At 38.4% G+C, this 23,112-nt stretch overlaps 3 protein-coding genes across 3 annotated transcripts in view; 1 reads left to right on the forward strand and 2 right to left on the reverse strand.

Moving 5' to 3' along the window:
- The window catches only part of LOC107664648 (E3 ubiquitin-protein ligase TRIM21-like), a 13,368-nt gene extending 5,553 nt beyond the window's left edge, over nt 1–7,815 (reverse strand). The window contains exons 1-2 of the mRNA XM_016455266.1: nt 7,424–7,815; nt 7,045–7,225 (exon numbers count right to left, since the gene is read on the reverse strand). Of these exons, the coding sequence (XP_016310752.1) occupies nt 7,045–7,225; nt 7,424–7,815 (573 nt within the window). The remainder of the gene's footprint in view (nt 1–7,044; nt 7,226–7,423) is intronic.
- Nucleotides 7,816–11,461: 3,646 nt separating this feature from the next.
- Nucleotides 11,462–17,651, forward strand: syt5b (synaptotagmin Vb). The gene is made up of 9 exons (XM_016455301.1): nt 11,462–11,767; nt 13,446–13,646; nt 14,026–14,207; nt 14,634–14,732; nt 14,826–14,993; nt 15,767–15,934; nt 16,059–16,173; nt 16,387–16,520; nt 16,665–17,651. The coding sequence occupies exons 2-9, from the start codon at nt 13,478–13,480 to the stop codon at nt 16,872–16,874; spliced, it is 1,245 nt and encodes a 414-aa protein (XP_016310787.1). The 5' UTR covers nt 11,462–11,767; nt 13,446–13,477; the 3' UTR covers nt 16,875–17,651.
- Nucleotides 17,652–17,767: 116 nt separating this feature from the next.
- The window catches only part of cavin1b (caveolae associated protein 1b), a 33,017-nt gene continuing 27,672 nt past the window's right edge, over nt 17,768–23,112 (reverse strand). Inside the window, exon 2 of the mRNA XM_016455300.1 lies at nt 17,768–20,348. Within this exon, the coding sequence (XP_016310786.1) occupies nt 19,488–20,348 (861 nt within the window). The 3' untranslated portion in view covers nt 17,768–19,487. The remainder of the gene's footprint in view (nt 20,349–23,112) is intronic.

The following is a 23,112-nucleotide window of genomic DNA, read 5'->3' on the forward strand; positions in this document are numbered from 1 at the left end:
GCTTAGATAGGTGTCGTATTCCCATAGGTTGATGGGGATCAGCTGAGAGTCAGCTGATGCGAGCTTGACTAACGCGACCTGCCAGAACTAACGCTACACTAGATTTTTGAGCAGTGTAGAGTAGCGCTTGTTGGTCGTTTCTCCGATCACAAATGCAGACATGGTTTTATGTTTACACGGCGCGGCGCGATGCAACGCAACGCGTAAAAAGACAGTATAAGTCATTATAATCCATAATTATGTCCCCACTGGATGCAACGAATGCCTCGTTTATAATGGGTTTTCATGTTTTTGAATCGTTGCTCCAGCCTGACAGGGCATCATCACAGTATGGTAGGGGCGTAACATTTCCGTCACACACTTGAGGTATTCGGCCAATCATAAGGCACTGGATAGCTGGCCAATCACAGCACACCTCGCTTTTCAGACCGATGAGCTTTGTAAAAATCGACGCGTTTCAGAAAGGCGGGGCATAAAGGAGAAACAATAATGTACAGTATGTGGAAAATAATGTGTTTTTTTAACCTTAAACCGCATAAACATTTCATTACACCAAATAAACAAAATAATGTTCTTTTTAGCAACATCATATGACCCCTTTAATAAAAAAAGACTGTCCATACAGTAATGAAGATCTAATGATAATCAAGAATAATGATTCAAATTCAAATTTAATAATGCTTCTTTGATAATAAAAAAATCATATGTGAAAGTACTTTGTAGTCTTTTTTTGTGTGTGTGAATTATAACCCAGACAATGTCACGGTGTTGCCTACTGTGAGGAGCAAGTAGACGTTGGAGAATTCACGAAGAGACAATATTTATTCATCCAAATAAGGGAACAAGGAACACACACGTAGGAACGGGGAATGAAGTATGGACAGCACACAGGACTCAGGAAACACAGGGCTTAAATACAAATGGAACGTAATCAGGGAGAACTGAAACAGGTGGAGTAATTAATCAAAATGAATTACTCCAGATTACTTCTGGAATACCAGAAATCAAAAAACACAATCAGACATGTAAACAGAGCACGTGGGGGAGGAAAACAAACGCACAGTCCATGGGCGTGACATTACTCCCCCCTCCCTGAAGGTGCGTCCACGTGCCACACAACATCGAATGGGGAGGGGGGGGTGGGCGCTCTGGCCCTCAGGACAGGCTTACACGGGACGGCAGGCCTCCAGAGCGGTACCCGTTCCGGGACCCATGGCGGAGCAGGCAGTTCAGGGCGCCATGGTGGATCAGGCAGTTCAGGGAGCCAAGGCAGAGCAGGCAGCTCAGGGGGCCATGGCGGATCAGGCAGTTCAGGGAGCCATGGAAGAATCCTTGGGGAGAATATAGTCTTTAGAGGCCCTCCGTAGGCCTAACTCGGGAACTGTGGTCCTCCTTGGGCAGGATGTGGGGACTGGAGCCCTCTTCGGGCTGAACGTGGGAACCGGAGCTCTCCTTGGGCTGGACGTGGGAACTAGAGCCATCTTAGGGCTGAATGTGGGAACTGGAGCCTTTTCTGGAGTGGACTCAGGGGCTGGAGCCCACAGTCTCTTCCTCCGCATTCTCCTCTTTAGAGCAGAGGTGAAGGAGACAGCTGTTGTCAGCTGAGGGCGCAGGCTTGACAATGGAACAGCCAGCGGGCCTGACTTTAGAGCGGCCATCGGACTTGACAGCGGAGCGGCCGGCGGGCTTGGCTTTGAAGCGGCCAGCGGGCTTGACTGAGGAGCGGCCGGCGGGCTTGGCTTTGAAGCGGCCGGCGGACGTGAACATGGAGCGGCCGGCGAACTTGAGAGCTGAGCGGCCGTCGGGTTTGACGACGCACTGGTTCTGGTCTTAACGGCAAGCCTACAGAGCTCCCTGGCATACTCCACAAACGGAACATTTCTGTGGGCTAGGACGACGAATCTCACAGCAATTTCCATGATCATGGAAGGGAAAAACAGAAAACAAATCACTTTCAACAAAGGAAACAAAAACGAGGAGAAGGGGCGCCGCTTACTGTTTGGTGCTGTCTTCTGTCACGGTGTTGCCTACTGTGAGGAGCGTGGAGCGAGGAGACATTGGAGAATTCACGAAGAGACAATATTTATTCTTCCAAGCAAGGGAACAAGGAACACACGTAGGAACGGGGAATGACGTTTGGACAGCATGCAGGACTCAGGAAACACAAGGCTTAAATACATATGGAACATAATCAGGGAGAACTGAAACAGGTGGAGTAATTAATCAAAACCATGGAAACTAATGAGGGAACACCAGAAATCAAAGAACACAATCAGACATGAGGGAAGAACTAGGACACATGGTAAACACAGAGCACGTGGGGGAGGAAAACAAGCACACAGTCCATGGGCGTGACAGACAGGTTCTTTGTGTGGTCACCCATTTATAACTATTTTTTATGTCATTTATGAAGCATGTTTGTTTTCAGATTCAGATCAAGTCAGATCAAATACAAATCAACTGAAGCATAAAATCCTTGCATTTGAAATTTGACAATTTTGCATGTTTGTAAAATCTATCTATCTATCTATCTATCGATATTATTATTATTATTATTATTATTATTATTATCATTATTATTATTTTAATCCTGTTAAATTTTGTTAAATCCTGAATTGCTGAATTCCCTGTGAATAACAAAATCCTCAAAATGCGAAAGAGAGATCCAGCAAGTTGTGAATGGAAATTACCCCAAAAGCGATAAGCACTGATGGCACACTCCCATTAAGCCTTGCAAATAATATTTAGCTCGCTGCACTAATATGCTTAAAAATATTATCTATAATATATTATATTATACCATTGCTTTTGCTTTGACTAAAATGGCAATCATTCACTGGACTTCCGGCTTTGCTACTGTTCGGATGCTCTTGCTTACTGCTCCGCGCTTTGCTCCCTGTTTATGTACTTTACTCAGATTTTTCTAAGATTTTAACTTCAGCAGATCAACACAGTGCTCAAACAACACATTTTTGACTAAAACGAAAAACTTTACGGGACTGGAATAATACTATGAAAAAGAAGACTCTTTGCCTCCCACTGCCAGCAGCTTACATTCCGGAGATGGGAAAACACAGCTGCCTACATTCAGTCATCACGGACCCCCTCAGCATGCAGCCGGTGAGTCCTGTGAATCTCAACAGTTTATACCAAGTGTAGAGGAGCAAGCCGAAACTGATTGACAGACTAATCGATGGAACAAACAGGGAGCGAGACCCAAAGGCACTCTAGACATCAGATTGTCGCGAGTATCTCGTATTGCTGCGGTAGCATCCTCTACACCAGATACGGTTATGACAAGGCTTGCAAGCACTGGTATTCTACCACCCCCTATACATCTTGAGAACAGATTTGAAGCATTAATGAATGTGGGTGAGGAATCCCCAAATGTGACTGAACATGGATCGTATCAGCCAGCAGCTAATATCGCTATTAACAGGCGCTCAAGGTTGAGCAGACAGCGGCATTCAGCTCAGAGTGCAGCTGAGCCAAGGCCTCTGATAGTGGGTGACTCCATTATCAGAAACATCATTAGCAGGACTACAACTACATGCTTTTTTCCTCAAGCAATCGTCTCTGATGTAAACAAAGAACTTCTGAACATTCTAATGAAGCACAAAACAGCAAATCGAATCATCATCCATGTGGGGAAGAATGATATTCGGAAAGAACAGTCCTTAAGAAGAATTTCAGTGAACTCCTTGAAACACTTCGAAGACTTGAAGTTCAGTCGTTCCTCAGTGAACCACTCCCAGCAAGGGGAACTAACATGTTTTCATGGTTGCTTGGGCTGAATACATGGCTACAAAAGTACCTGCAATATAAAAGGAGTCAACTTCATCGACAACTTCAATCTTTTCTGGGGCCATAGAGAACTGTTTAAACTGGATGGCCTCCACCCCAAACAAACTTGGTGCAAGAGTGCTAAAGGGCAATATCTATTTCTCCCTCCGTCATACTTCAGTACTCTGTGCCAATCCACTAAACCTGAATGGCACACACACACCTGGATAAAGTATGAGTGACCACAGGACTTCATATCAGCTTCCGAGTCATCATGTGGTTGACACATCCCACAAGGACACTGATAACACCACGCAGCCAAAAGAACCACTGCTCATGGACAACATCCCGCCTGAGCCCTGCCCACAGAGCTCTTCACAGACAGACTGTGACGTACTACAACAACTCCAAGACTCAGTACCCAAACATGGCTAGAAGACAGCTGCGGTTCAACAGTCCTCAATGAAACAGCCCCTCCTAACTTTACTTTTATAAGTTTCTGCAGGACTGTTAGGAGAGGTGGAGGTGTAGCTGCTCTATTTAAAGATGTCTATCAATGCAAGCAAGTGTCATTTGGTCAGTACTTGTCTTTTGAATATCTAGGGATTGTGCTGAAAGGTGCTCCACGCATTCTATTTATCATTATTTACAGGCCTCCAAAATACTCTCCAGCCTTTGTTGAAGAGTTCACAGAACTGTTATCAATGATTTCCTCAGAGTTTGACGGTTTTGCTATTGCAGGTGATTTTAATATTCACATAGATACTGCATAAATCAAAACTACAAAATAAATTATAACTGTTTTAAACAATTTTGACCTGATTCAGCATGTGCATGGACCCACACACAATCGAGGACACTCTCTATATTGACTCATCAGTAGAGGTCTGAACATTTCATCCATTGTTATTAAGGATGTAGCACTATCTGATCACTTCTGTATTTTCTTTGATATATTGATCTCTGCTACCACTGAATCTAGATCTGTCTCTGTCAGAAAGAGATGCATTAACGAGAACACTAGTGTGCTATTTATGAAGGCTATATATTTAACACCAAGCATCTCTGCAGACTCTGCTGATCTTCTCCTTGATTCCTTTAACTCAAAGGTTAAGAATGTTATTGATGATATTGCTCCTGTGAAAGTCAGAAAGAAGACTGGCAGACAAAAATCACCTTGGAGAAAATCAACAGCAGTACAGAGTATGAAAAGACTGCAGCTAGGCAGAAAAGCTGAGCGGATGTGGCGGAGGATGAAACTTGAAATTCACTATAGCATCTATAAAGACAGCCTTCATGCTTTCAATGTGGAACTAGCCACAGCTAGACAGACCTTCTTCTCAAACCTTATAAACAGTAACTTAAACAACACTCACACTCTTTTTGCTACTGTTGAGAGACTAACAAGCCCCCCAAGTCAGATTTCCAGTGAGATGCTCTCCGACAGCAAATGCAATGAGTTTGCTTCCTTCTTTTCTGAAAAGATCAATAATATCAGAAAGGCAATTAGCACATCATCAAGTTATGCAGAGGTCAGACAGATTCGACCGCAATTTCAAAAACAAGTTACTATGTCTGTTTTTGAAGCAATTGATAGCAACATTTTGGAAGAAATAGTACAGCACCTTAAATCGTCAACCTGCTATCTTGACACACTTCCCACATATTTTTCAAAAGTGTGCTTAACTGTTTAGAAGCAGATCTCTTAGAAGTGGTGAATGCCTCACTTCTTTCTGGGATCTCTTAGAAGTGGTGAACACCTCACTTCTTTCTGGGACTTTTCCAAAACTGGGTCGGGCTTTCTGGGATGGTTCTCAGTTGGTTCAGGTCATACTTAGAAGGGAGAGGTTATTATGTGAGTATAGGAGAGCATAAGTCTAAGTGGACATCCATGACATGCGGAGTCCCACAAGGCTCAATTCTTGCACCGCTCTTGTTTAGCCTGTATATGCTCCCACTAAGTCAAATAATGAGAAAGAACCAAATTGCCTATCACAGCTATGCTGATGATACCCAGATTTACCTAGCCTTATCGCCAAATGACTACAGCCCCATTGACTCTCTCTGCCAATGCATTGATGAAATTAACAGTTTGATGTGCCATAACTTTCTCCAGTTAAACAAGTAGAAAACTGAAGTCATTGCATTTGGAAACAAATATGAAGTTCTCAAGGTAAAGGCATACCTTGACTCTAGGGATCAAACAACTAAAAATCAAGTCAAGAATCTTGGTGTGATTCTGGAGACAGACCTTAGTTTCAGTAGTCATGTCAAAGCAGTAACTAAATCAGCATGCTATCATCTCAAAAGCATTGCAAGAATTAGATGTTTTGTTTCCTGTCAAGACTTGGAGAAACTTGTGTATGCCTTTATCACCAGCAAGGCAAACTATTGTAATGGTCTCCTCACCGGCCTTCCCAAGAAGACCATTAGACAGCTACAGCTCATCCAGAACGCTGCTGCCAGAATTCTGACTAGAACCAGAAAATCTGAGCATATCACACCAGTCCTCAGGTCCTTACACTGGCTTCCAGTTACATTTAGGATTGATTTTAAAGTACTTTTACTCATTTATAAATCACTCAATGGCCTAGGACTTAAATACATTGCAGATATGCTCACTGAATATAAACCTAACAGACCACTCAGATCATTAGGATCGAGTCAGTTAGAAATACCAAGGGTTCACACAAAAGAAGGGCAGTCCGTTTTGAGCTATTATTCCGCCCACAGTTGGTACCAGTTTCCAGAAGAGATCAGATGTGCTAAAACAAGACGAGACTCAAAACTCATCTGTTTAGCTGTGCATTTACTGAATGAGCGCTGTGCTATGTCCGAACTGATTGCACTGTATTCTATGTATAATCATTTTCTATTCTTGACCGTTTTAATTCATTTTAAATAAATGTTTTAAATCATTTTAAACATTTAAACAGAAGGTTAAAGTAAGTACTGTGAAGGTAAAGAGAATGATTTTCCATTTAGTGGGGAAGAGGCTGAACAAAGCTTGAGAATGTTTGTTTTTGTTAAGAGCACATTACTAACAGTAGGTTTTTAAATTCCTTTTTTTTTATTGTGATTATTTTTTTAATGATTTTTTACGACCTTTTATGTAAAGCACATTGAATTGCCATTGTGTATGAAATGTGCTATATAAATAAACTTGCCTTGCCTTAAAAAATATTATCTATAATATATTATATTATACCATTGCTTTTGCTTTTACTAAAATGGCAATCATTCACTGGAAAAGTAGCAAACCTTTCTCTCTGTCCATTCTCTCTCCACTGGTATTGTGTGGTGTGTGCTGTGTTCTGTATTCATGCACAGCACACAAACAGCAGACTGGTCATATCTGCAGTAAAGCTCCAAAGGTCTTTCATGTATCCTGCAGATTCGCTTGTCCATCCGCTGCGGCTGCACCAGCGTGTGCTTGGTGAACCTGGAGGTGTGGGAAGTCACATGATCTGTCCATTCTCTCTCCACTGGTATTTTGTGGTGTGTGCTGTGTTCTGTATTCATGCACAGCACACAAACAGCAGACTGGTCATATCTGCAGTAAAGCTCCAAGGGTCTTTCATGTATCCTGCAGATTCGCTTGTCCATCCGCTGCGGCTGCACCAGCGTGTGCTTGGTGAACCTGGAGGTGTGGGAAGTCACATGAACCTCACAGTATGACGCTACACACACCAGGCATGATTTTACAGCATGGGACGCTTTCTCCAATGTGCACATGTCACATAAAACCTTGTCTGATGCAACTGGACGATACTCTGACGACCTCTGACCCTTCTGCTTGCGGATTTGCTTGGCCATCTCATGGGCAAAAGAATTTTCGCGGAGCTCTGGTGTTTCCTGGAAAACTGTGGAGCATTTGGGGCAATGGGAGGAGCCAGATGCTGTCCACTGTGCAAGGATACATGACTGGCAAAACGTATGGCCACATGGGAGGGACACAGGATGGGTGAAAGCATCTAGACAAACTGAGCACTGGAACAACTCCTTAGACAGAAGTGGGGTTGAGGATGACATCACTAGGGTGGATAAACAGGGTAGAAAAACACAGTGATATCATAAATAATTGGATGTGTTTAGAAACCAGGACAAATAACAAGAGGAATCTAAACACAAATGGGGTGGAAGTTTTTACATGTGGCTGCTACCATTAAATACAAACACTGACTAAATGACTAAATCGCTAAAGTTAGCAGTCACTAAAATTACAGTTAATAGTGACAATATTTATTTCCACATTATAAACCCCTTTAAATTACATTCAGAAAGCACAAGAATCTATGATTTTCTTTAAAATAAATACACAAACACACACTCACACCAATGTTCTTAACCATTTCAGAAAGAATATTTGGTGGAAAAGACTCATTCTGAACCACTGTACATCTCAAAAGAGTATATGATTATCCACATTTACACATAAAAAATGCCTTTGTGGTGTTCAGAAAGTTGGCCCATCTAGTCATGACGAGGTAATAAGAAGGAACAGCATACAGGCATAATTTACAGTGGGGACAGATGGGACATGTCCCATGGGACACGTTTTTATTATATCTGCGTGTTATAATGTGTGGTAATCCAGCGCTGAATTTGATATTATATGTCACAACTGTGGCAACTTGCTATTCAGCAAAATCAATAAACACACACACACACACACAAACACACACACACACGTTTACTTAGCTATCTAAATGGGGACATTCCATAGGCGTAATGGTTTTTATACTGTACAGACCGCATATTCTATCGCCCACCAACCCTACACCTAAACCTACCCCTTACAGGAAACTTTCTGCATTTTTACAATTTAAAAAAAAACTTTGTTTACTTTATTTTTATGCCAGTTTTGCAAATGAGGACGTCCCCAAAGGGAGGTTTTTGGAGATTTTGTCAGGGGATGTATATGCATTTGGTTTATTACACCAAATAGTTATATAAGGGCAGATTGTTACCTGGAAACCTATGTATAATATTAATTTGTATAATTCTATTTAGTGTACTTTAAATCTTAAATGTGTATATTGTACTTGCAGATAATATTAATGAAATAAAAGACCCCTTAAGTGAAACACTTTCGTGTTTCTTAAAAAGAAAAACTTAAGTACACTTTTAAAAAGTGCACTTTATAATAATGTCAAATTAAAAAGTTTTACTTTGCAGTACATTTTGTTTCATAATTTTCAATGATCTTGTTTTAAAGATTATGTTGTGTTGTTGAATAATATATTAAAGCACATTAAATTGTAACTGATTATAATTGTAATGGTAGTGTCTTATTCTTAAATTTAAAGTTACTAAAATACTAAATTACAACTTTACTGGAAATGTTTAATTACAAATACTGTATATTTCAATATATATCATACGTGCTTCAATAAAAATGACAAGTATATTTTAGTTGATCATATGTAAAACCAAAGACAATTGTACAAAAATGTTAAATTCATTTGAATTACCATGCAATTAAGTGTCCGAAATCATTACATTAATTTGGGAATAAGTATATTCTTTTAATGTATATTTTGTCCGTAATAAGGACTCTTTTGCAAAGGAGAATTTGCACAAAGCATTGTATGAATACACTAAACAAACCACATCAAAAAAGCCTTTGAGACTGGCTCATGATGTGGGTGTGTGTTCTGTCTTTTGTTCATTTATGCATTTGTTAGAAATAAAGAAAAAAAATATCTGTGAACATCTTGTGAATTCTGCTTTCATTAGTGTTTCATGTTTACAGTTTCATCTTGTTGCCTTATCACTAAACATTCCCCAAAAGGTCAAAGTCCAGTAAAGGCAGGTAAGCACTATATTCGTGTAGTGCCCAAGAAATAATTTACACTTGTTAATTTCATTGAGTATCTATAGGTAAATCATGAGTAAATTAAGGTTTCTCAAGTAGCCATGCCCTGTAATAAACATTTGTAACACAACTCTTACCTGTCAGAAAAGGTGTTTCAGTCAGGAAGCAGAAAAGCAATGTTTTCGCCAGCAGCTGAATGACAATTGTAAGTGATTGTGAGGTTTAACCCCACCTCTTTTGGCAGGGATGGGATCCTGCTCCATGGAACTGTTGAGTTAACCCTTTCAGTAACAATAAAGGAAGGCTGTTAAAGGCAGAAAAGGTGTGTATATCTTAAAATAAGGTATTTGAGCTTGAGATTGTCTTACACTCATCTCTTATTCAGTGGCAGAACAATATAAGGCTCTGTCTTATTCTCTGTCCATCACATTTTGAAGCACACAAGATAATATTAAAGTAATAAATACTTAATAAACAAATAATGCTTCTACTTGCAATACTCAAAAAAAAAAACATGTTGCCATGTATTTATATTTTTATATATATATATATATATATATATTTGTAATTACACATTTGTAATAATGACGTTGCAATTTAGTACATTAAAATGTGTTCATTTTAAATGTAATATCAAATAACACAGTATAGTTCAAATTATAATCAACTACTTTACCTGTGCTGTAGTACAGTATATTATTCAGCACATTAAAAAGTGACTCTAAGTCACGTGTCTTTTAGTAGCAATTTAGTTATACATGCCTTTTTACAAATGTATGGCATTAGTGACACTTCAAAACACCTCAAACTAATTCTAACTTCTGAAAATAAAACCGATTTTAATGTATTTGATAACTTTATGTTATGTTGCAGATGCCAGTACTTTGTCCTAAGATATCTAGAAGATTTTTAAATATTTAATTTAGATTATTAAGGTGTTGAGCCATTTTGTAATAAATAGTTTAAAAAGTACCACATATCCCCCAAAACACACCATAAACGTATTAAGAAATAAATAAAAATGATACATCTTTGTATTTTCATTATTTATTATTTTTTTATACAATTGCACTGTAAATCACTCTGTAACACCAGGAGTGTAAAGTGTGCAAGAGGAGAATATGAGGGTTGATTGTACTTCTTTTTCACAAGTGTCTGCTAAATGAATATCTGTAAATGTAAATTACAATTCATGTAAATGTGGTTTAAAAATAATAGCCTATAATTGGCAGTGCTATCCAACCAAACCCCTTGGTTATCATTCAATAGCACATCAAATCCACCCAGCCCAACCCAAAATATGCCTATTTATGCTCAGTATACATACTATAAACTGCAGAAGCAACAACAGTATAGTACACTCTAAAAAATGCTGGGTTAAATACAACCCAGTGCTGGGTAAAATAGGGACAAACCCAGCATGCAGTGAACATACCAAAAGCCTCTGCACTAAACAAGGCTACCATACACGGCCGTAGCAGTTCTTGTGCCATATCAAACCTCAATGTACAAAACTGGCATACAAAAGTAGTACATTTAGATCAATAGCAGTGTCGAAATTATCAAAACGGATTGGTTTTAAATGACTGAACATGCTTAGTAAGAATACTTTCTGATTTATTGATTGAAAAAAAATGCAAGTGTAATCCGTGATCAAATAGATTATCAGGGCAGAAAGGCTATTTTCATCCACAACGTGTCCCAGATGGGAACAATGATGTCGAGCATGATGTTTTATGTGGATTAGAGGGGCAGTTGATGCTGGGCAGTAGTCACATAAATAAGAGCTCTCAAAGGAAATGAACACAAGATTAACATATCACTGGGGAGGAAAAATTTTTTTTTTTTTTTTTTTTTTTTTAGTACAGTAACATACCTGAATTAAAGGCAGAGGCGTGGTTTATGTGAATTTATGGGGAAACCTTCTAACTGCATAACAGATGTGATGGGGAGGGGGAGAGAGATTAGTGGTGCTTTAATGATTTGAAAGCACTTGAGTTTAAAGCTGATGGGGAGGGGGTTAACCCACCAGTACCATACTTATCACAATATACACACATCAGCATGTCTGGCTGAGGGCTGCTGGGAAAACAAACCGGCATCGTCTTAATGTTAATTTAGGAAGGTATTTCCCACCCAAGATATCCGGAGGTATTCATTTATCAGGTATGTTGCAATCTTTTTACATTTTTTTCTATACAGAGACATGCTTTCATTTTATATCACACTTTAGCAGACCTGACACATCAGCAATATGCACATTATCAGGGCAAATTGTTTCAGTTTTGTGAAATATGTCTTTTCAATGCGTTTGTGTGTTACCATCGTAACCTGTTGCTGAAAATGAGCGCGAATGACGCGCACATTCCTGCGAATGCAGCCTGTGTTTACATTTACCACAGCATTCACAATTGTAATTTAACTTTTATTTGGAAGCGATATTTCATGTAGAAATGTAGAATCTCATTTGATATGTAAATATTACAGTGAAGCTAAAAGAAAAAGGTAGGCTATATTTTTTGAACATCAGCTGAGAAACATAACGTGTGCAAATATGCCAAAAATAATCTTGGATAAAAAGCCCAAGCTAGTGATAGTGTAGATGAAGGGGTGCAGTGATTTGTCACCCAAGTACTTTTATTATAGACCTAGGCTATATTTGAATTACATGCAAGTAAATTACAAGCTTGTAAAATACAATAGTTTACAAATGAATCGTGATTGGAGCAGTCCTCACGATTTTGGAAAGCATTCGCACTTCCTACTTTGCCCTACTATCCCAAACAATAGTTTTTGTTAGAATTTTAACCAAAGTTGGTCCTTTTACTGAGGGGCTTTAGCCCAGAACATGTGGTCTTATTACCCAATAAAATCACCTTAAGCCAAATTTAAAATCACAATCATTCTGGGTTTTTCATTAGTTCCGTGAATCTGCATAAATCTGAAAACAAAATTAGACATTGCATAAAGAACTCATGCACAAAGAACATTTTGCAGTGTGTGTTGGTGAATAGGTATTTAGGATGGTACTGAGGTGTTGTTTCTTTTCATTTAGTGTTTTGAGAAGACCTAAATGAAGCATTAATGAATGAACGAGTCAATCAATGCAGGGAAGAAAGCTATAATTTCTCAAAGAGTTGCCTTGTTTATCTGAGTTATCTGAGCTTTGGTTTTATTTTTCCCCCATAATCTCGTTAAGCATGGGAGAGAGAAAGAGAGAGAGACATTGACCAGTAGAGATGGGGGTGGATGGTGGTATGGCAGAGGAGGGTAAATACAGCATGGATTAGAATCAGCCATGTTTGTCTTCTGGCTTTAGGGAACATATACATGCACTGATGCACATACACGTTTGTGTACTGTGATGAATATACACAAATTATGATTTCAGGATGTATTAGATGTGAACCGAATTCTCAGCCTTTGAATGTGTGAAATAGACTGTATAGAGGATCCATGTACAGTACAGAATTAGACATAACTGTATACGATCTATGATTTGAGCTGCTTTTAGCACTGACTCTTATGCTGTCATGTTTCCAAGGAAACAGTTTCTCTTTGCCAATTAAAAAAAAGTACCACAATTATATTCTGTGCCAAGAATAAATATTGTTGTTCAGATAAATATAGAGAAAATAGAAATATTTGTTTTTATTTGTTACTTCTACAGTTATTCACCTTTCTTGAGAAAAAATAAATATCTTCAAACCAAGCATCAAGAATGACTTTGAAGAGTTTCTTTTCTAAAGATGATATTAAAGACATTTCTCATTTCTTGACAGTTTTTCTGAGATTTTCTGAACAGTGTACTCCATACATCCTCTTTTTGTGTTGTTATTTTCAGGCTGTGCATTGGATTCTTGACACACAGCTGGCATGAGGTTTGTGGACATGGGTGTCCGTGTTCGGCGGACTGCTGAACCAGTAGAACCAGAACCTGAACCACAACCAAAACCAGAACATAAGCACCATCCTGCTCATCCAACTCATCACAACTATGAACACATGAAGAACAAGTTCATGAATGAGCTGGAACATCTTCAATGTAAGTATCTACATTTGGCCATATATTAACATAAACGAGTAAAAAAGGATGTAGATGAAGATAAGACAATTTATTACATTTATAAATAATTCTATTAAGTTCAACTCACTGCACTTTATTTCATTAAAATACACTGATTTTGTTGTGATTGTGTAACCTCACAGGACACAAAATCATTCTTCATTTTCATTTATTCTCTGAGTCATTATCTGCATTTGATGAGAAGCCAGATTACATAAATGGAGCACTTTGATTCATAGTTTTTGTTCAGCGTTACAGACGATGGTGATGTGACACAACACTAAGCGACTATTGTCCTGTGTGATTTATGTCCTGTACCTGTTTCCATGGAGACTGACCAGCTTTCTGTTCTCTATAGTGCCGATGTGGGCTGTAGGAGCCATCGTGGTCGTGGTTCTCGCCCTTGTGGCTTGTTTTACATTTTGCATGTTCAAGAAATGCTTTGGCAAGAAGAAGAAATCCAAGAAGGCTCGAGAGAGGAAGAGAGCAGGACGGAGAAAAAAAGAAGGGACTGAAGGAGAGGGTGAAGGAGAACAAAAGGTGCAAAAATAAATACACAAATATAAACTCAATTTTAAATTTTTTTTTTTTTTTTTTCATCATGGTTTGCTATAAAAAAGAAAACACCCATTAGCCCATTAGTTAATATTAGTTAATGCATTAACTAACAAAGAGTAAGACATTTGTTACTGTAATTATTAATATGTGTTCATGTTATTAACTAGGTTTAATAAATGCAAAGTATTTTTACAGTTAGTTCATGTTAACTAATGTAGTAACTAATGCTAACAAATGGAACCTTATTGTAAAGTGTGACAATAAATAAGTAAATAAATGTATGTGGCAAAATAAAAACCTTTATAGCTAGAATAAAGTTAAAACACAGCACAACGTCCTTTGTTATTTAAAATTAATTTACATATTCCATGAACATACTGCATATAATATAACTATTCATCTTTGCAGGAAGAAGGAGAAAAAAAGGAGGGAGACGTGCAAAAAGAAGAGCAAGAAAACCTTGGAAAACTGGAATTCTCTTTGGATTACAACTTCACTGATGCTCAGGTGCCTAATGTATTAAAAGTACTGTAATAGGTAGAGATGTAATGATGTCATTGTAACAAGAAACATGGAACATGTCTAATTTTCTGTCAACAGCTGATAGTTGGAGTTCTTCAGGCTCAAGATCTTCCCGCTATGGATATAGGCGGTACATCCGACCCATATGTGAAAGTTTACTTGCTTCCAGACAAGAAGAAGAAGTTTGAAACCAAAGTCCAGCGCAAAAATCTGTGCCCTGTGTTTAATGAGACCTTCATCTTCAAGGTTTTTTTTGTTCGATGGTTTTTTTGTTTATGAAGTACGAAGCCAGGTTCTGACTTACAGTATGTACATGATGAGTCATGTTTGTGTTGCCGTTAACGTGGTCGTCCAGTATAATTCGTAACATTTTATTGCCTGTAGTTTTGTCTTTTGAGTGTTCTGGCGTCTGTTTAGTTCCACCTGTAGTTTGTTTGTCCATCTCTCTCTCTCTCTCAGGTTTTGTGTCAGGGTTTTGTCTCCTTGTGTGGCATCCTAAGTTCCCAGAAATCCCTGCTTCCCTACAATGGTTTTGTCATTCATTTTTTGATTGACAGCTATCAAGGTATCACTGAGGTTATATACGTTTTTGAAGGAATAGTTCACTTAAAAATGAACGAATATTTTCATACTTATTATAATCATTCTAAATTATTTATCATGTTGTTTCAAACTATGCAACTGTTCTTTACAAGAAAGATTGAATTAAAAATTCTCATGTCTTTCACACGCTCAGCATAAACTGCCTTTGTATGGAAAAGAGCTGCATAAACATTATGCAATTTTGAAACAACATAGACTAAATAATGGCAAAATACCAGTATATTTTTGAATGAGTTATTCCTTTAATGACCTGTAACAGGAAGCATTTGTTCTCTTTTGGGCTTGTCTGCAGTTTAGAAAAGACATCTCAATGTTTTATTACCATGTATTAACACTGGAAAGCTGCTTTACACTAATTTTTGCTTATTTGTTTCTCTCACATTTTCTTTGTTCCTGCCTCTTATCATGCATTATAGATTCCCTATGCTGAATTGGGTGGTAAAACTCTGGTGCTTCAGGTGTTTGATTTTGATCGGTTTGGTAAACATGATGTGATCGGCCAGATAACGATTCCCATGAACTGTGTGGATCTCGGACAACCGCTGCATGAATGGAGGGATCTCGAAAGTGGAGAAAAGGAGGAGGTACATTTTATTTTCTCTCAGTATTTGTATTAGCATGTCTGACTTAATTTCTCAGGTATGCCATCATTAATTCCTGGATATTTGATATTTGTTCCTGTGATCGGTCTTTCTTTCTCTTCAACAGGAGAAACTTGGAGACATTTGTATTTCTCTGCGTTATGTGCCCACTGCAGGCAAACTCACCGTCAACATAATGGAGGCCAAAAATCTCAAAAAAATGGATGTTGGTGGTTTATCAGGTACAGCTCAAAAGTGAATTTAAATATTTAAATTACATTTGCACTATGCCATATTTGTGATGCCTTTTTTTTTATGTGGAAAATGCTAATAATTGAGAATGAGCAGGTGTGTTCAAACTGACTGAATAATAAATTCAATTACAGTTTGCTGTATGTTTTCTTGTAATTTTTTTTCCACTTGTGATTTTTCATTTCAACTACTTCCTGTGTCAGATCCGTATGTGAAGATGGTGTTACAGCATAACGGAAAGCGTCTGAAGAAGAAGAAAACTACTGTTAAAAAGAACACACTGAACCCATACTTTAATGAGAGCTTCAGCTTTGAGGTCCCATTTGAACAGATTCGGGTGATGTGCAATCATTCTTACGTCTGATATAGTCTATATTGTGTTTATTATTGTACATGTACAAATTTGAAGGGGCATTTTATTCATGTCCATAATGGAATAAATGCATGTTCTAAAGTCCAAACCCACTCTATCCTAATGCAGAAAGTCCAGCTCCTCATTACTGTGTATGACTACGACAAGCTGGGAAGCAACGACCCTATTGGCAAAACCTTTATTGGTTATGGCGCCACAGGTGTCGGCTTACGCCATTGGTCGGACATGCTGGCCAATCCCAGACGTCCAGTGGCCCAGTGGCACACGCTTCAACCGGAGGAAGAGGTGGAAGCAGCTTTGAAAGCGCCACATCGCTAAACATCGTCATGGTAACAAGTGGGTAATATACCCAGAGTATACATCACATCCAGGGCAACAGTGAATCATCCACCTACTGCGCAACTTAGTGAATGGCATTGATAGGCACTGCATGCAACAGCTCTACTAGCATGACCAGTGATCTTTACAGTTTATGTTTCGTGGAAGCTTAGCATTGCTGAGTTATAGTTTCACGCATATTGTTTTCTCTCCCGAGGTTATTTTGTGTTACGTGAAGATCGTCTTGATTTGTTATGAGTTGTATAACTAAATGCATGTGTTTATGTTTGGAGTAGATGTGTTTTCTTTATGGTAGCTGTCACTCTGCATGGTTTTGTAAGTTATTTTTGTGTTAAAGACGTGATGATGAATTGTTGCTAATTTTGGTGAGAGTTAAACCAGTACAGACAGTATGTCAGCGATTTTTGGCAAATATAAAATGAGATAAGAATTAAAATCTTCTCTTCTGCATTGAATTAATAGCTATGCAAATGACAACAGTTAAAATGGTTATATTTATATGAATTGATTGCTAGTGTCAAAACAAGGTACAGATTTATTTTGTTCCACTTTTGTATTCCCAATGCTAAACTCACTTTGTGTTTGAAAATGCAAATCAAATTAAACAGATGTATCATTTGTTTCTTGTGTGCACTCTATTTAACCACATTTTAATGCCAAGGACTCTCTTACGAGGGACTGTCTTTCGAAAATCAAAGGTATATGTTTTTCATGTACAGTAAACAATATGATATTATGAACATAATTTGTTGCATAATTTGCTGGCTTCTCTATTGTCATATTATAAGTATGTTATTGTAAGTATGCAGTACAATACAACAATACAGTGTAAAAATAATACATTCATTTTGATCAGATGAACAGCACTCATGTAGTGTGAAGCATGGTTGCTTTTATTAACACATTAGTGGTTAAGACTGACTACAAGAGAATATTCATATGCATCATCGGCTACACAAGCAAAAATAAAACAAACAAAAAAGAAACTGATTAAAGCAGAGTACATTTTTCTGATATACTATGATGATACTATCTAAACATGGAGGAGAATGAAATTAACAGAAATAAATGATTGTGCTCTAAGTAATAGCAGTGATTCATTATTCGTTATATGTGTTTCACTTAAGATCAGAGGAGCTGATGACATTAGCTGTAGCTTTTTGCTGCTCATACCTGTTTCGCTTTAACTTTTGTGCTCTTAGGTCAATAAATGAGGCTAAGGGTTCATCGCTCATTGGCCCATTACAACCACACATGTCCACCAGGGGACGTGCAAATGTTACATAAACAGTAGTGTTAAATGGGTAAAGAGCACTGCTGCCTATGTTGAGCAAGCCTGCAGTGCCATTCTGAAGATCATTTTATACTTCTTTTTATCATCTGTTTTGATAGTTTCCAGTAAAAATCATGCAAAAGGACAAAAACATTTAGTCACAATCATTTTTGATGTTTAAATGTGGGTTCATATTCTTCTTTCTAATACTATTTACTATTTGTGTAATTTATCACATTGAGACCAAAAATAATCAGTGTAACAGTTTGACTTTAACAGAAATGTAACATTATTCATTAAACTCTACGATATATAAAAGATATATAAAAATGAGCACTTAGAAGCAATACTTCAGGTTTTCTTATCTTGGTTTGTTCCTCCACCTTTTATGAAAAGTGAAGAACAGTCTGTAGCTCTACATGTGAGACTAGAACAAGAAGGAAAATAATTGGTCTCACTTTATATTAGATTGCCTTAGCTACTACGTACTTAACAATTTGATGCAATATATTTATCATTTCATTTGCAGTTACACTGTTAACTGTAACCCAACCCTTACTCCTTAACCTATCCACACCCCAAACTCATGAGCAGTAAATGTGGGAATGTGGTTACACAGTAGATCAAGACAATGTCTTGTAGGCATTCAGTGAAGGCCACCTAATATAAAGTGTTACCAATTAATCTTCTAGAACAAAAGAACTACCTGCCAACAAGTATGTTGTTCATTTTATCAAGCCATCTGTCTGTTATCTGTTTCATAGAGTTGCAATTGTATGTTCATCCTGTCCGTCTAGCACAATAATGTTCCCAGATACCATGTTGCATCTTATTGATTGGCATTCCTAGTCTTACCAAACAAGATTCACTCGAGGAACTGAGTTACTTGAACTAGTACAGTAAATCTGTCACTCGCACATACGCTAGGTGAATAGAGTCACCCTACATTTGAAACATTCTGCTGATAGAAAAGATGCAGATACACACATGCAAACAGACACATTCACATTCTCCTGCAGAATCCAATATCTGGACTAGCAGTACAGCACACATGCTCAGGGTGCCTACACACTAGAGGTTATGCTATGTCAGAGAATGCTGCAAACACTTTAATGGAGATGGTGCTCTGCGAAGATGTAGAGGAACAACCTCTTTAGGCATCAGTTCATTGATTAGCATCTCAGAGAGTTGAGCTTTCAGAAATCAAATTTGCTGTATTGACATTTGATATCAAACTGAGCCTTCCATACTGTCCTACCAATCAAACATTCTGTTACAAGCTTCTCTAATGTGTAAGCACCCAAATACACACACAAACACTAATCACTATCTCTGTCATGGTCTTCCACTAACACCAGCTCTTCTCCCCTCTCCAGTAGCGCTCTCATCTCAGGGCTATCTTCTGTCTCGTCGTCGTCTTCCTCCACCATCTCGCCACCTTCCATCTCCATCTCCTCATCTTCTATTCCCTCCATCACTGCATTCTCCATCTCCTCTGCTTCCCCACCGACTTCCACCATCTCGGTTCCCTGGATCTCCACTTCTCCTTCACGGATCTTTTTCACATGGAAGGTGAACGGTGGAACCTTGTAGACAGCCGTTTTGGAGCGAGCATAGATGGTGTGTTCAGGAGTGAAAGACTTCACCATCTTCTTCTGCGAGGACTTTAGCTTCTCCTTGCGCTCGGGGTTCACAGACATCCGATTGCCGAGTTTGCCCATCTTTTTCTCTATGTTGTGACGTGTTTTCTCCAGGTTCTCCCTGGTCTTCTGTTTGGTCTTCTCAAGATTCTCCTTGGTCTTCTGCCTGGTTTTTTCCAAGTTCTCTTTGGTCTTCATGCGAGTTTTCTCCAAGTTCTCTTTGGTCTTCTGTTTGGTCTTCTCCAAATTCTCCTTGGTCTTTTGCTTGGTTTTCTCCATTTTTTCCTTGGAGAAAACAGTTTTGATGTTCTGGACGCGTTGCAGGCTGCTTCGTTTGATGCGCTCTGCTCGAGACTCCTCAATGATCTCCTCGATCTCCACCTCCTCTTCGTCTGAGGACAGGTCCAGATTGACTTTCTCTTTGTCTTCTCCTCCTTCCTCTGCTGCTGCTTTGTGTTCACCTTCAGCTTCTCCTTCCACAGGCTCTGGAAACTTCATGGACTTGGCCACACTAACTTTTGAAGGTATTTTCGCTTCATCCTGCAGAGAGACACCAAAATAATAATGTAATTCACAGCGATGAAGGCAAGCTGATACACATTCCTCAAAACATTTGTAAATTGACTTTCTTCATCTAGATACAAAAATGAAGAAAAGCTGTGCTGGGTCCCTTTTACTCAGGCTATAACTTACTAAAAAAAGCCCAACTACCATCTACTGTACCAGCATGCTACCATTATGCAAGAACCACTAATACTTTCTGCTGAAAATGCCATCTATTTTGTCCATGGTTGTATCTCTCTTTAAGTAAATGAGAAATTAATAAGCCTCCTCTGCCAAAAGCATGTAACAGATCTCCAAACTAAGCACTGCCAAAACAATCAATGTCCTGTCTTCATTTATCCCATTTAATGGCCCTATTGTTCAGTATCCGTGCTAACATTAATGATGACCTTACACACATTCACAAAAGCACACTCACCCACATGCTAAATTTACAAAAAGACCGTTATTAGATAGAGCATTTCATTTCACTGGGGTCACTGATATGATTTTATGATGTTTGTAGGATTACTACAAACATTTTATTATGCACTTATAGGGTTTGTATCATTTAAAAGGTCATTCTAAGAGTTACCTTCTGTATGCCTCATTAATATTAATACCAACTTCAACAGGGAATTCCTGAGGCAAACCTTTACTATTTGTAACGTCAAACAAGCATGTGCATATGAAAGAGTTATCTTAAAGGGGTCCTATTATGCTCTTTTACAAACTCTTGATTTTGTTTGGGGGATGTACTAGAATAGGCTTATACTAGGTTGTTCGAAAAACTGTAAAGGAGACATATTTTCTGTCAGTGTGATACATTGAGTCATCCCGTTTTGCTCTGTTAATGTCTCTGCCAACATTCCCAGGCCAAACTAACAAATAAAAGGATGTCTTTTCTTGTTGTTTGATTTATTCTTTCCCCTGCATCAAGCTGGGACAAATGATCCACACAGGGAAAACAACAAACAAGCAAACAAAGTGTTGATAAGCTTGTGCTGCTGCTGGAGGTGTTTGTATTTGCATGAATTTTATACCTCCAAACTTACATAAAAACAGACATATCATACTGAGACACAGTGTCTTCATTCATTCTATGCTACACATGGGGACAGACATATTTTGAATTAATATATTATGTCATAATATTTGGGTTGTTTCATGAGGATGATGCATGCCTGATTTTTTAGTTAAGTTTACTTTGTGTCAAATAGAGAGAGAAGTATTAGAGTAAACCAATTTTTAAGACCAACAAGAGGTCTGTCAGTGTCAAAGTTGGAATATTTGCACCCAAATGGACTTTTGTGACTGCTCCCTCTACAGGTGTGAAAGGTCACATTAGTTGTATGTTGTACAGTATGAACATGAGCGAAATCTGCCTGCAACTCTTTCGCCCTTTCACAAAACTTCACAAAAAAAACAGGATTTCACCCACAAAATGTTGCTGGGCACAAGATCTGAGTTTGTCAAACTTTGTCAGCTTTTTACATTTATCAAATAAAACAGAGAGGGAGGTCATGTTGTAGGCTTGATTCGAATCCAGGTCCCTGCAAACACAATAGCTTCTTATGATATGATGAACAATGCACAATGCACAACCCTATTTTTTTTTTTTTTTAGGTAATGAACTTGATGCTAATGCTAACATGCTAACATACACAGTACAGAGAAATCTGTGGCATCAAAACACACACTCTTTTACAAAAGAATGGACTAGTACAAAATAAAGTACTTTGCTGTAGTAGCGCGTCATTTCAAAAAGTTCAAATATGAAGTCAGACCACAATGAAGTTCAGAATATTAGAAGGGCATCTAATCTAAGGCACTAAAGACCCAAAGGTCAGAAGGTCACTCATTTTGAATAAACAACATTCTCTAAAAGCAGCTGTAATGGAGGAACAGTAAGATGGAAAACATGTTAGAGGAAGTAAGGCAGTCACCTTGGTGAGCCCACATCCCAAAGTGCCTCTCTCAAGTTAATGTTGCATTGTTCTGCTGAGCAGAGAGGAAGGGAAACACGCACTCCACCATTAGAAACAATTGGAAAATGTGAGTAAATGTGTGTATGAGGGGAACGATAAGAGCTGGGGAGTTACATTTCACATTCCCAAGAAAAAAAATCTTTTTGAACTTGTTCCCTTTTGAAATGTTAGATCCATCTAGAGACAGAAATCCCTTTATATATTTATTATTATGCACTGAACCATATTTAGTATATCTGTGTAAAATGCATGACGCAATTGCTGTTTGCACTGTGGATTGGAGGAAGGCTGGTTTCTTCTTCTACTATATAGGAGAGAAATTACTGGTATTTGCGCCATTATTTAATACCTCAAAAAAGCATGTCTTAAAGGGATACTCCACTCCAAAATGAAAATTTTGTCATTAATCACTTACCCCCATGTCGTTCCAAACCCGTAAAAGCTTCGTTCGTCTTCGGAACACAATTTAAGATATTTTGGATGAAAACCGGGATGTTTTCTTTCTTTTGTTGTTCTTCCATTCTTTCTTTGCCCTTCCCTTCCCTTCTGACCTGTCTCCCACCCTCCTGCCCGACCCTAATTCCCAGCATTCCATCCTGCGAAGCCCCTCGTTCCCAAGCACACTCTTTTTCTGCAGCACAAGGCTCTGACTTGTCTGTAAAGGAGACATATTTTCTGTCAGTGTGATACATTGAGTCATCCCGTTTTGCTCTGTTAATGTCTCTGCCAACATTCCCAGGCCAAACTAACAAATATAAAAATGTATTTTCTTG

The sequence above is a fragment of the Sinocyclocheilus anshuiensis genome, unplaced genomic scaffold (assembly GCF_001515605.1).
Source record: "Sinocyclocheilus anshuiensis isolate Anshui unplaced genomic scaffold, SAMN03320099.WGS_v1.1 scaffold35, whole genome shotgun sequence".
NCBI classification, from domain to species: domain Eukaryota; kingdom Metazoa; phylum Chordata; class Actinopteri; order Cypriniformes; family Cyprinidae; genus Sinocyclocheilus; species Sinocyclocheilus anshuiensis.